At 38.5% G+C, this 15,132-nt stretch overlaps 1 protein-coding gene across 1 annotated transcript in view; it reads right to left on the bottom strand.

Annotated features, from left to right (window-relative positions):
• Positions 1–15,132, bottom strand: part of LMNB1 (lamin B1) — a 69,450-nt gene that overhangs the window by 27,164 nt on the left and 27,154 nt on the right. The window contains 5 exon segments of the mRNA XM_032627947.1: positions 3,476–3,601; positions 5,022–5,192; positions 8,190–8,315; positions 8,954–8,995; positions 8,997–9,111. Coding sequence (XP_032483838.1) covers positions 3,476–3,601; positions 5,022–5,192; positions 8,190–8,315; positions 8,954–8,995; positions 8,997–9,111 — 580 coding nt within the window.

Genomic DNA, 15,132 nt, shown 5'->3' on the forward strand with positions numbered 1-15,132 from the left:
ATGGAGGTCCCTTAAAAAACTAAAAATAGAATTACCATATGACCCAGCATTGCCACTACTGGGCAAATACCCAGAGAAAACCATAATTCAAAAAGAGTCAGGTACCACAATGTTCATTGCAGCTGTATTTACAATAGCCAGGACATGGAAGCAACCTAAGTGTCCATCAAGAGGTGAATGGATAGGGCTTCCCTGGTGGCGCAGTGGTTGAGAATCTGCCTGCTAATGCAGGGGACACGGGTTCAAGCCCTGGTCTGGGAGGATCCCACATGCCGCGGAGCAACTAGGCCCGTGAGCCACAACTACTGAGACTGCGCGTCTGGAGCCTGTGCTCTGCAACAGGAGAGGCCGCGATAGTGAGAGGCCCGCGCACCGCGATGAAGAGTGGCCCCCGCTTGCCACAACTAGAGAAAGCCCTCGCACAGAAACGAAGACCCAACACAGCAAAAATAAATAAATAAATAAACTCCTACCCCCAACATCTTAAAAAAAAAGAGGTGAATGGATAAAGAAGATATGGCACATATATACAATGGAATATTACTCAGCCATAAAAAGAAACAAAACTGAGTTATTTGTAGTGAGGTGGATGGACGTAGAGTCTGTCATACAGAGTAAAGTAAGTCAGAAAGAAAAACAAATACCGTATGGTAACACATATATGGAATCTAAAAAGAAAAAATAGTTCTGAAGAACCTAGGGGCAGGACAGGAACAAAGACTCAGACATAGCGAATGGACTTGAGGACACGGGGAGGGGGAAGGGTAAGCTGGGACAAAGTGAGAGAGTGGCATGGACTTATGTATACTACCAAATGTAAAATATATAACTAGTGGGAAGCGGCTGCATAGCACAGGGAGATCAGTTCAGTGCTTTGTGACCACCCAGAGGGGTGGGATAGGGAGGGTGGGAGGGAGAAGCAAGAGGGAGGAGATATGGGGATATATTATATGTATAGCTTATTCACTTTGTTATAAAACAGAAAGTAACACACCATTGTAAAGCAATTATACTCCAATAAAGATGTTAAAAAATTTTTTTAAATAAAAAATAAAGGCTATGTCAATTTTAAGTAAAACTAAAGAAGTACTTCATGGGGCTTCCCTGGTGGCGCAGTGGTTGAGAGTCCGCCTGCCGATGCAGGGGACACGGGTTCGTGCCCCGGTCTGGGAGGATCCCACATGATGCGGAGCGGCTGGGCCTGTGAGCCATGGCCGCTGAGCCTGCGCGTCCGGAGCCTGCGCTCCGCAATGGGAGAGGCCCGCGTACCGCAAAAAAAAAAAAAAAAAAAAAGAAGTACTTCACTAACATGAGTCACTTAACCAAAAAGGAAGTTCTATGGCCTAACGTGCAGCATGACGAAACTAAGACTCCACAACAAATACAATTAAGATATACAATATATCTTACAATATATGGCTTTTTTTCTTTTTGGTGATCTTTTTAAGGTTAAAATTTATCAACCAAAGAAGATATCCCTTAAGATATATTATTTATCATAAAATCTGATACCAGTAATGAATAGATGAAAGGATCATTCCCCATCCCCCTGAAATTTAGAGAGAAATTTTAAACTATTCTGGCTGAAGGAGGTGCTTCTCTCCTATTTCCTAAAGAGTGAGCTCCTCAAAACCCCCAGGGCCCTGCCTGACATTTTTTAAAAACCACTAACATGAAGTTAACCAAAAAACTTGCGAAGATGCGAACATAACTACCAGGCAAACAGGGAAACAGCCCTGGACCTGAGTCAGAAGACGTAGCTACCAAATTTCAGAGCCTACCACTATTTAACCACAGGCAAGTCTTAGTCTTTTCATCTGTAAAACATCCATACCTAGCATAATCAAGTGGATTAAGCACCAGCCACATCCCCACACCCCCCAAAAGACAGGGAATTGTAAAATTGAGGAAGAGGGGATAATTAGAATACGATTTATTAGATGGATAAGAGTAGTAAATGTCAACTCGGAGTAAAAACAGCCAGGACTATTTTTGGACAGGTACCTATTAAATGGTTCAATGGAAAAGAGATTGTTAAATTCTTTTCTTTTTTTCTAGAATGCACTTACTCTCACAGGCATTCTCTGAAAGGCCAAATTCTTTTTTTTTTTTAATCTTTATTGGAGTATAATTGCTTTACAATGGTGTGTTAGTTTCTGCTTTATAACAAAGTGAATCAGCTATACATATACATATATCCCCACATCTCCTCCCTCTTGTGTCTCCCTCCCACCCTCCCTATCCCACCCCTCTAGGTGGTGAGATTGTTAAATTCTTAAAAGAAAATCTTTGAAGAGAGTGAGGTGTAAAGGGAAAAACTGGGAACTATGAAAGAAACCCATTTATCAGCCTACATTCTCTGGACCGGTCATTAAACTCACCCAGGTCTGTGGTCAGACTGAATGAACTCAAAGGTCCTTGTCCCTCCGGCTCTACTGTTACACGAAAACTTCAAAATACTATCAGGACAAAATAGGTCCAAAATAATTTTTAAATTTATGTTGTGAGTAATAAAGTAAGTACACATGATAAGCATTGTAAAAACTTCTGTTTTTTAATTAACTTTTTTTACATCACCCTGTTTTACATAACTCATTGCTTTCTAAATTCCTACAATAAATGTCTTCAGTTTTACAATCAAAAAAGGATATTACTAAAAACAAAAGAAAAAGAAAGCTTAATCAAGAATAAAAAAGTTTATTCATGTGGAAAATTTAAAACAACAAAATTTCCTCCCTTAAGGAAAACAGAAGCTGAAGTTACTTCCCAAGTAATTACGGTGAGTAGATTATCAAAACATTCTGCATACTTATATGGTTGTATATGTACTTTGTGTGCACATCGACATCACCCTTAGACTAAAAACCAGATTTCAGGCAGTGTCCACACCTGCTTACACTGCACTCAGTGTGCACCATCACATACTGACAGGCACCCATCAACACAACCAGTAACAGTCATGCGACAGTTAGGTGTGCCAATGAATCAATGAGTCACTAAATTCTTAACTAAGACGCAAATTGATGCTACTTCCCAAGATACTAACTATTGGGTATTCTAAGCACGGAAAGAATTTGTCTAGAAACACAAAGCATTTACCACCCACACAGAATTTCTGCAGGTTTTTCTTCATTATGGTTTCTAAATGTGATGAAAAAGAGTACGTTGGAAAGAGCACTATGTGGAGATCAGGCTGCTGGATGGGTCAGAAAACCTGGGCCCTGGGGTAAACCCAAGGAATAAGCCAGCAGGTTGCACCCTCAAGGGCAGCTCTGAGTAATCTATTAGGTCAGGAACAACAGTCTCTGCTCAGAGGATGCTTATGAAATGACGAATAGAAAAATATCTGGACAGTACTGTGAAACCAGAATTCAGGAAAATACTATCCTCTCTGAAAAGTGATTTCAGGCAGAGCTGAGCAGGTAGACTACCGTGGTGGAGGTGGCCTTCAAGTACAACTCCCATGCTTACTTACCTCTTTCTGTAGATTAGAAAGCTGAGATGAGAGACTCTCAATTCTCACACGACTTTCCATCAGTTCTTCCCTGGCACTATTGACAGTAGATGTATTCATCTCTGACGACAGTCTGGCATTCTCAAGCTAAATAAAGAAGCAGACCATAGTCAGTTTTATCTAGTGAATTAGAACAAACAAATGAGGAACCATGATTCATCTTAAGGCATCTCATTTCAAACCTAAACCCTGCCAGTAACTAGTTGATGAAACAGGAAAAGCATCATGAAGTTTGCTGATGTGCTATGAATTACCTTAAAAGTCTTTCTGCCTTTTCGGCTCAATTCCCAATATAGGAGCTTAACAATGCTGATATACCTGGGTCTTTACCCAAAATTTAGTGCTTCAATATATAATCCATTACATCTCTAATGTCTCAGATAACACTGCTAATAAGGAGACTGGACAGGAGCAATTTAACTGTGGTGGCATTTGTAGGAAAACAAGCATCATATACCCCTAACCCACCAAATCTGATACAGAATATAAAGCAATAACCAGAAAGTACTAATTTAGAGATTATTTCAAACCAAACAGACACACTTCTTTTCAGAAGCAAAAAACAGCTCCTCTGGTAGAAACAATATCCCACTCCTCCAAATGCCCACAGCATTCTGTTCTGCATGTGTCTCAGGCACGTTTTTTATGTATGTCTCCTCCCTGGCTCCCTTTGAGGCCAGAGTCTCTTTGACTGACTAATCCTTACTTTAGCTCTGTCACTGCCCAGCACAATGCCAGCACTGAGTAAGTGCGGAACAACTAAATGTAGGGATTAAAAGATCTCTCCCTCTCACCAGGCAATTACTACTTCATGACGTGGATTAAAAGCAACATGAACAATTTGAGGCCATGCAATGGAAATTATTTTCAACACCTCTATGACCCTAATTTTCTAAGTCTTCCACTAATAACTCTTTTTAATCAAATCATGTAACATTTAACACATTGGGCTAAAATTATTTACTATGAAAGCCCGTACTCAGGGAGTTAATAAATTTTTGCATGGTCTCCTAATACAAGAGAGAAGTTTCTATAGTCTTTTTTTAATGAATAATTAGTGGCAGAGGAAACTGCAGACACTGTCCATTTGGCCTTTGTTCAAAAAAGTCCAAAGTGTGGTGGTCACAACCTATGTACAATGATGACATGGAAGTCAGAACTAGATGCAGTCCAACAAGATTAGTACTTGTTACTGAAGGAAAAGCTATTTTCAGATGTCTGGAGTTTAACTAATATGACTTGACATGAATGATCAGTTGGACAAAGAGAAAAACCTTACCTTTGATAAAAGTGGAATAACCCTACTTTCTTTGAATAATCTCTAATAACATTTACTTTATTAAAAACTGCTTTCTTTAAAAAAAAAATCCATTTTTTAATATCCATGGAGACTAAGGGAATTCATTTAAGAAAACTAGAACAAACCAAACATCAAGTCATGTTCTCAGGGAGACTATGAAACAAAGGCTTCAAGTGTGTAAAGCCATCCCCGGAAGAGTCTGCTCACTTTGGCGTGGTAAGTCTGCTCCATCTCTTCCTTGTACAGCTTGACTTGGGCATCGTGTTGCTCTCTCATCTCATGAAGGGCTTGAGCCAGCTTGTACTCATACTCAATCTGACGCCCAGAATCCACCTCTACCAAGCGAGTTTCATGCTTCCTTCTGGTCTCATTAATCTCCTGCGGGGGGGATGACATAAAACCAAGTTACTTACCATAGCTGCACTGGTACAAGTCTGAGTGACATCAAGGCCATCTGAGGTATTACACACCAAGCTCCTCATGTTTTGTCCTAGGGCAAGTATGTGAATAGATACTTTTTTGCCTTCATTTTCAAGTAAGAAGATTTTTGAGCTGGAACTAATGACAGAAATGGTAGCATCTCAAGCCCTAGGAATTTTATGTTTCTTTTCAGTGGCATACCTATTTATTTCTCTAAAGGCAAGGAATGGCTGGAAGACTTACTAAAGTACCAGGCAATCGTGGAGAACTAGGTACACTGAATAGCACGTAGTTATTTTTCTAAATTGTACTGATGATACTAAGGACAACTCTGAAAAAAATCTACAAGGTTAGTTAGACACTTATCAGCAAAACTTCAACTAGAAGACTTATACATAATAAAACTTTTCTTAGGCATACTAAGATGCAATAGACAGAGCAAGCTAATTTACATGACTTATCCTAACAGCTGGTAGTGTGCTAAGGTATCAACATCAATTGATACAGAATCTTACTGACAATATTATGTTGCTATCTCAAGTACATATGACAATTCACTATTAAAGAATAGAAATAATAGGCATAATCCTTCACATTATGTTTTAAGGAACTATCCAAACTTGAATGGCTAGGAACACAAGTCCAAGAATAAAATTTTCATTCTAGCTTCTAGCTCTGAAAATACAACGGATCTGTCTTTAATGGCAATAATTAAAGGAGGCCACAAGAGGGGGATATAAGAAGAACATGTTTCTGTATCATCTTACAGCATGCAGTTTTTCTTTGCATTTCCTCATTTTTCTCTTAACCAGAGGCAGATTGCACTCGATAGAATCAGAAACCCAGGGTTCAAATTCCAGTTCTGCCATTAATCTCCCAAGGCTCACATCTATATGATGACGCGAATGATACTTAAATCATAAAAAATTATGCAAATGAAAGGTTTAGTTCAACAAATATTGAGTACCTACTAATCATTTTGCACTTCGTCTGCCCTCCTTTCCTCTTCTTCCTGTTTTTCTCCTTCCTCTTTCCTTAACCCCTAAACTGTTCATAATAAGGAATTTACGATAATTTATTGCAGAGAATTTTATTCTCCATGTTAAAAAAAAGAAATGAGGAATATTTTAAATTCATTCTCAAAAAGGCAAAACCCCAAAATTCAAAGTTGCTACCCAAACATTCTAAAAATACTAATTACTTTTTACTGATGCCGTTTTTCACTTAACATTTTTATGTAGAATCAGTGACTTACAAAGAAAAAAAATACGCAATTCCTGGTTTAAAGATGCGGGAGTACACACAGCGTCAAAAGTTAGAAATAATAAATCACGGACAATTTTAACAAAACAAAACAAAAATGTAGGTCAACTTAATATAAAGATACTTCAATTTATAAGCAGAACTGTAGTTAATAATTATATGACAGGGACTTCCCTGGTGGTGCTGTGGTTAAGAATCCACCTGCCAATGCAGGGGGACACGGGTTCAAGCCCTGGTCCAGGAAGATCCCACATGCCGCGGAAGCAACTAAGCCCAAGTGCCTAGAGCCCGTGCTTGGCAACAAGAGAAGCCATTGCAATGAGAAACCCGTGCACCACAACAAAGAGTAGCCCCCACTCGCCGCAACTAGAGAAAGCCCGCATGCGGCAACGAAGACCCAATGCAGCCAAAAATAAATAATAAATAGATTTACTGAAAATAATAATAATGATAATAATAATTATTATTATATGACAGCATTCACTGTAGTTTACAAGAAGCTATCACACACAATATTCCACGTTGATCTCACCACACCTTGAAGAAAAAAATAGCAGGTACTGATATTTCATTTTTAAATAGGAAACTGACTCAAGAACTGTCCAAAGTCTGGCTGCTCATCCAGTGAGTGCACTTTGCCCCCACAATACCTAGTTTAATACTATATTGTCATAAAAAATGGTCATATTTTTATTATATTATTTTTTCTCTCCAAATAAAAAAAATTATTTAACTTCTACAAAAAATTTCTATTTTTAAAAGCATTGTTAGTCACCGTTTTCAAAATTACATTACTTGTAAAAACATTATGTATTTAACTGCATGTTCTCTAACCTGGGTGAACTCCAACCCTCTTCAATTTGAGAAAATATATATTCCCCTTTCTTCAACTGTATTACAGTATACTTCTTTTTTGGCAAATGTTGCTACCTTCACCCTCAAGGCTTAACCAGAAGTTACGGCTTATAAATGATACTGTTAGATATACATATATAACTATAAGCTCTGGGTAACCAGCCCCCAGTGGTTGCTGCCTCCCGGTATTCACCCGCTGTGTGATTCCCCTTCCATAGTGCATCTTGGTTGGTCTGTGTGATGGGGAGTGAGGGTATATCACTTTGGGATTAGTTAATAGAAGTTAATGTGGCTTGTCTTGCTCTCTCTCTCATCACTCCGCTCGAAGAGTCCTATCATGAGCAGCCCTATAGAGAAGCCCATGCTGAACTGATACCTCTGGCCAAAAACCTACGAATGAACTCCAAACCGGTTCTTGCAGCCCAGGCTGAAAGCCTGACTACAACCTCATGAGAGACCCTGAAACAACCATCCAGTTAAGCAGCTCTCAGATCCCTGATCTTCAGAAACTGTGAGATAATAAAAGTCCGTGGTTTAAGTTACTAAGTTTTTGAAGTAATTTGTTAATTTGAAGTAATTTGTTAGGCAAAACATATAACTAATACAAATGCAGAGGTTGATAGTAATTAACAGCTGTAGCCAAGCCTTTTTAAGTTAGATGGAAGTAAAAGCTTTTAAGTTTACCATAAGCACCCTGAGTTCTTCCTCGCAGTCCTTTAGCATCAGTGCCTTAAATAATTTGCCTACAAAATTCTTCCCATTTTTCATACGTATAGCTTATAACAAAGCCTTTGGGATCTCTCCATGCCTTAAAAAAATAAAATTATATATAATTACCTCCTCGTACATGTTTTTACGAAACTCCAAGTCCTCAGTAAGGCTCTGACAGCGATTCTCCAAATCCACTTTAAGTAAAGTTTCATCTGCTAACTGTTTTTTCGCAGCAGCTAAAGAGGCTTCCAACTAATATAAGGAAAAAGAATTAATGAAAATTATACAGCAACCATTTAGCAATGAATTTAATAGATACCTACGGATTGAATCAAATCAAGTATTACAATTTCTATCTATTTGTTAATGTATGAGAGTCCCTCATGATAACAATTTATCACAGAACTGTGGGTTCAACTGCTGGTCCCACCCACAGAGTGTCACATCAAAACACCTCTCAAATTTGGTAAACGGCAACAGGGAATGAACAGAAACCTATGACTTACATTTCAAAACTCAAACTAACAATTTTAGCTACCACTTTCATTTTTCCTGTGTGCAGAGCACCATTATGACACCTTCTCTCTTCTTAGCTCACATTTTGGTACAATAATGAAAATAGGCTGTGAGAGCAAGAAACAGAATGAGCATAAGCACAACAGAGAGGACGGAGAGCAGCAACAAGATCTGCATAATCCAGACACAAGGACTGAGAGGTGAGCGTGCTTTACATGTTAGTTCAAGGCTATCCTTGCAGGTTAACCACCCACCAAAATAACTTAATAAATTTTTAAAAGTAAAAAGCATAAAATAAATTTACAATCAATCAATCAAGACAAATGGGGCAATTAACCTGCCACAATACGGCTCAAGAGCAGAGTTTACCTTACCTGGGCAATCTGATCCTTCAGATCCTCCAAATCACTCTCTAGAACTTTTTTTATCACCAAGTGCAGTAGCCAGAGCTGCATCTTTTGAATTCGCGCTGCTATCGTATTCTCGAAGCTTGATCTGGGCTCCATTAAGATCAGATTCTTTCTTAGCATAACTGCAAGACATTTGAAAAAGTGCAAGAAATCAAATTATACCTCTGACTTGAAGCCTTCTCCCTCCCTGCTTAAAGGGGGAAATAAAAGAAGAGGCAATTTAAATAAAGGCTGCCATACCTAGTAAAATTACAGGAGCAATTCAGGAACACTATATCTAGAGTTTTGGTGAATAATAACTTTCTCTTTCAATGATTTCCCTTCCCTGATTAGGAATGACTCTAGGTCTAAAATGTCCATAGGCCCAACGTACCAGAATCCTGGTTGTCTCTGAGGGATGAGCACAAGTCCTCCTTTTTCTATAAAGAGACATCTATATGCTTCACTAAAACATTTTTGAAGAAAATGGAAATTTGCTATTTTTTAAATACAATGAATATTATAAAACAAGATGTACAGGAGACATAAATCAAGATAAACGATGAGATTAAGTGAAAATGAAATGTACTTTGAAAAATAATATTTATGACTTGATGATATATAGAAACTCCTTTGACACTACCTAAGAATTAACTGACCCCCCTTTTGACATTACCTAAGAATTAACTGACCCTAAGCTTGCAAGTAGTTTCCATTTCTTACATAAGAGGTGATTTTAAAATTTCCTTAACTACAAATAAGGGGCTTCCTAGTATTTTGAAGAAAAGTTAATTTTTCCTGGGCTTCCCTGGTGGCGCAGTGGTTGAGAGTCCGCCTGCCGATGCAGGGGACGCGGGTTCGTGCCCCTGTCCGGGAGGATCCCACATGCCGCGGAGCGGCTGAGCCTGCGCGTCCGGAGCCTGTGCTCCGCAACGGGAGAGGCCACAACAGTGAGGGGCCCGAGTACCGCAAAAAAAAAAAAAAAAAGGAAAAAGTTAATTTTTCCTGTTTATACTATTAACTACCCAAGAATGAAACTCAAATTAAGGTTTCTTTTACTTCTAAATATCACTTTTTATTCAATGGAATTCTACATTATAAAATTAAGATTCCTTAGGATATATTTTGTCAAATAATTATATTTTAAAGATCAGTATTTTTTAATCCAAATAAGTCCATTATCATTAATTAGTCATATGGGCAAAGCTTAATAACATAAAAATTTTTGATAGCTGTTCTTAATTAAAACTGATATTACAGACAAGTATTTCTACTACTGATGTGTGAGAGTGGGTTTAACAGAGGAATCTTTAGTTAATAGAACTTTTTAAAAATATTGTAATATTATAATAAAATGAAGAAAACAGCTATCCAAAGGATAAGCAAAGGTAGTTTGAAGAGAAGATTTAATAGTACTCATTTCTTACTCATTTTGGTATTATACAACAACTACGTACACACATAAAATCTCAGCAGTCATATCACAATAATTTTTTTCTTAAATCCTGTATTTTTAAAAACCACAAGATGGCAGCCTTTCCCTGAAGACTTTGTTTAGGAAGGTGGTGGTGGGGGATGGACTGTTGGAGGGAAAAAAATTCCATACAGTCACTACTTTGTAACAAAAATGCCTAGTTCATACAAGTGCTGGGTCTGAAAGCTAGGAACACCATAGAAAAGAATCAGTGCTTGTGGAGGAGCTATTACTTTACCTCACTATATAAATGACCAGAGCTGACAGGGAAAAATACCATAATAGAGAATTGCACAATATTTACAAAAGCTACTTACTCAAAATTACTTAACAGTTACAAAAATTCTACTGCACCACTGTCCAATATTTAAGTCTCAGATCATAATGTGGTGCTTCTGAACATGGTGCCTCAAGGCAGGAGAGTGAACCTGTGCTTCCCAGAAACCAAAATGGCACACCAAGAAGGATACTGAATTAAAAAAAAAAAAAAAATTCACACCAATTTTACTGGCTACTGCATGTTCTGTCTGTTTGATTTCATTGGCTTAATAGATAATAATACATGTCATGATTCCAAATTCAGAATGTTGTAGCACAAGTGAAATTACTGCGCAATGGTCTTGTGGAGTGTAGGAAATTCGAGAAGCCAAAAATTACGACAGTACACCTAAATGGCTAGAATATGGTGATTTCTTCAACAAAAATCAAGACCAGATAAGACAAGGAGTGGTGGACTAAGGGGTTGAGTAGGATATGCTATTATCTTATTGTGATAGGTACCCTCTAGCCCTGCAATGGTACCAGCTGAAATCTGATGTCAAGTTCTTAGTCACTTATACCACCGTTACTCTGTAAAAATATAAATTGTTCCATTATAAATTCTTTCTTAAAGTTGTAACTTTTACATTACTGAACAAATTAAGCAGATATACATCAGAAGTTGGAAATGTGCTTAAAACAAATAAAAGCTAACCCCATATACGCCCTGGCTTGAGGGAAGAGAGTCGAAAACTGCTTCTGCACGTGGCACATACTTATATTACACTTACCATACTGACCCTAACTATTTGTGGATATACTTATCTACCCTGAGAGACAGAACTCTTTGAGGGCAAAGGCCATGACTTATTATTCTTTTATCTTCTGTATAGACAACCTGTAGACAATGAGTGTTTTGGTAATTGTTAAATGAAAATCCCCCATACACTCCCCCCAAAAACTCGCTCTGCTTTTTTTTATGCGATGTAAAATATCACGTCCTTTCCTACAAGAAAAAATAACTGTGACACTTCTGTAATCTCTAAAATTCACATTCCTAGATGTCCTCCCTATTACCTTGCCAATTTCCAAGGCTAGATGGGTCATGAAAGAAATTTTTGCTTACACTCAAGTCTCCATCTGCTAAGAAGCCACAAATCAGTAAGTTTTATATGCCATACAAGCACAACAAGGACAAACGTGGGCCAAGCAGCAAGTTAACATCTTGAACATAACTGATGTCATAGTTTTCTAGTTGTATTATTTTTCATTCATTAAAAATGATGCAGGTAGATTGGTTCAAAATGGTGGAGTAGAAGGACGTGCTCCCACTACCTCTTGCAAGAGCACCAGAATCACAACTAACTGCTGAAAAATCATCGACAGGAAGACACTGGAACTCACAAAAAATGATACCCCACATCCAAAAACAAAGGAGACACCACAATGAGACAGTAGGAGGGGTGCAATCACAATAAAATCAAATCCCGTAACAGCTCGGTTGGTGACTCACAAACTGGAGAACACTTATACCACAGAAGTCCACCCACTGGAGTGAAGGTTCTGAGCCCCATGTCAGGCTTCCCAACCTGGGGGTCCGGCAACAGGAGGAGGAATTCCTAGAGAATCAGACTTTGAAGGCTAGTGGGATTTGATTGCAGGACTTCGACAGGACTCAGGGAAACAGAGACTCCATTCTTGGAGGGCACACACAAAGTAGTGTGCCCATCGGGACCCAGGGGAAGGAGCAGTGACCCCCACAGGAGACTGAACCAGACCTACCTGCTAGTGTTGGAGGGTCTCCTGCAGAGGCAGGGGGTGGCTGTGTCTCACCATGAGGACAAGGACACTGGCAGTAGAAGTTCTGGGAAGTACTCCTTGGCGTGAGCCCTCCCAGAGTCTGCCACTAGCCCCACCAAAGAGCCCGAGGAGGCTCCAGTGTTGGGTCATCACAGGCCAAACAACCAACAGGGAGGGAACCCAGCCCCACAAATCAGCAGACAAGCAGATTAAACTTTTACTGAGCTCCGCCCACCAGAGCAAGAGCCAGCTCTACCCACCACCAGTCCCTCCCATCAGGAAACTTCCACAAGCCTCTCAGATAGCCTCAACCACCAGAGGGCAGACAGCAGAAGCAAGGAGAACTACAATCCTGCAGCCTGTGGAACAAAAACCATATTCACAAAAAGACAGACAAGGTGAAAAGGCAGAGGGCTATGTACCAGATGAAGGAACAAGATAAAACCCCAGAAAAACAACTAAATGAAGTGGAGATAGGCAACATTCCAGAAAATGAATTCAGAATAATGATAGTGAAGATGATCCAGGACCTTGGAAAAAGAATGGAGGCAAAGATCGAGAAGATGCAAGAAATGTTTAACAAAGACCTAGAAGAATTAAAGAACAAACAAACAGAGATGAACAATACAATAACTGAAATGAAAACTATACTAGAAGGAATCAATATCAGAATAACCGAGGCAGAAGAACGGATAAGTGACCTGGAAGACAGAATGGTGGAATTCACTGCTGCAGAACAGAATGAAGAAAACAGAATGAAAAGAAATGAAGTCAGCCTAAGAGACCTCTGGGACAACATTAAACACAACAACATTTGCATTATGGGGTCCCAGAAGGAGAAGAGAGAGAGAAAGGACCCAAGAAAATATTTGGAGATTATAGTTGAAAACTTCCCTAACCTGGGAAAGGAAATAGCCACCCAAGTCCAGGAGGCACAGAGCGTCCCATACAGGATAAATCCAAGGAGAAACACGCAGAGACACATAGTAATCAAGCTGGCAAAATTAAAGACAAAGAAAAATTACTGAAAGCAGCAAGGGAAAAACGACAAATAACATACAAGGGAACTCCCATAAGGTTAACAGCTGATTTCTCAGCAGAAACTCTACAAGCCAGAAAGGAGTGGCATTACATATTTAAAGTGAGGCAAGGGAAGAACCTACAACCAAGTTTACTCTATTCAGCAAGGATCTCATTCAGATTCGATGGAGAAATCAAAAGCTTTACAGACAAGCAAAAGCTAATAGAACTCAGCACCACCAAACAAGCTCTACAACATATGCTAAAGGAATGTCTCTAAGTGGGAAACACAAGAGAAGAAAAGGACCTACAAAAACAAACCCAAAACAATTAAGAAAATAATAGGAACATACATATCAATAATTACCTTAAACATGAATGGATTAAATGCTCCAACCAAAAGACACAGGCTTGCTGAATGGATACAAAAACAAGACCCATATATATGCTATCCATAAGAGACCCACTTCAGACCTAGGGACACACACAGACTGAAAGTGAGGGAATGGAAAAAGATATTCCATGCAAATGGAAATCAAAAGAAAGCTGGAGTAGCAATACTCGTATCAGATAAAATAGACTTTAAAATAAAGAATGTTACAAAGGACACTATATAATGATCAAGGGATCAATCCAAGAAGATATAACAATTATAAATATATATGCACCCAACGTAGGAGCACCTCAATACATAAGGCAACTGCTAACAACTATAAAAGAAGAAATCGACAGTAACACAATTAATAGTGGGGGACTTTAACACCTCACTTACACCAATGGACAGATCATCCAAACAGAAAATTAATAAGGAAACACAAGCTTTAAATGACACAATAAACCAGATAGATTTAATTGAGATTAATAGCACATTCCATCCAAAAACAAAAGATTACACTTTCTTCTCAAGTGTGCATGGAACATTCTCCAGGATAAATCACATCTTGGGTCACAAATCAAGCCTCAGTAAATTTAAGAAAATTGAAATCTTACCAAGCATCTTTTCTGACCACAATGCTATGACATTAGAAATCAATTACAGGGAAAAAAAACATAAAAAACACAAACACATGGAGGCTAAACAATACGCTACTAAATAACCAAGAGATCACTGAAGAAATCAAAGAGGAAATCAAAAACTACCTAGAGACAAATAACAATGAAAATACGATGATCCAAAACCTATGGGATGCAGCAAAAGCAGTTCTAAGAAGGAAGTTTATAGCAATACAATCCTACCTCAGGAAACAACAAACATCTCAAATAAACAACCTAACCTTACACCTAAAGGAGCTAGAGAAAGAACAAACAAAACCCCAAAGTTAGCAGAAGGAAAGAAATCATAAAGATCAGAGCAGAAATAAATGAAATAGAAACAAAGAAAACAATAGCAAAGATCAATAAAACTAAAAGCTGGTTCCTTGAGAAGATAAAAAAAATTGATAAGCCATTATTAGCCAGACTCATCAAGAAAAAGAGGGAGAGGACTCAAATCAATAAAATTAGAAATGAAAAAGGAAAAGTTACAACAGACACTGCAGAAATACAAAGCATCCTAAGAGACTATTACAGCAGTTCTATGCCAATAAAATGGACAACCTGGAAGAAATGGACA

This window comes from Phocoena sinus, chromosome 3 (genome assembly GCF_008692025.1).
Source record: "Phocoena sinus isolate mPhoSin1 chromosome 3, mPhoSin1.pri, whole genome shotgun sequence".
Taxonomy (NCBI): Eukaryota; Metazoa; Chordata; class Mammalia; order Artiodactyla; family Phocoenidae; genus Phocoena; species Phocoena sinus.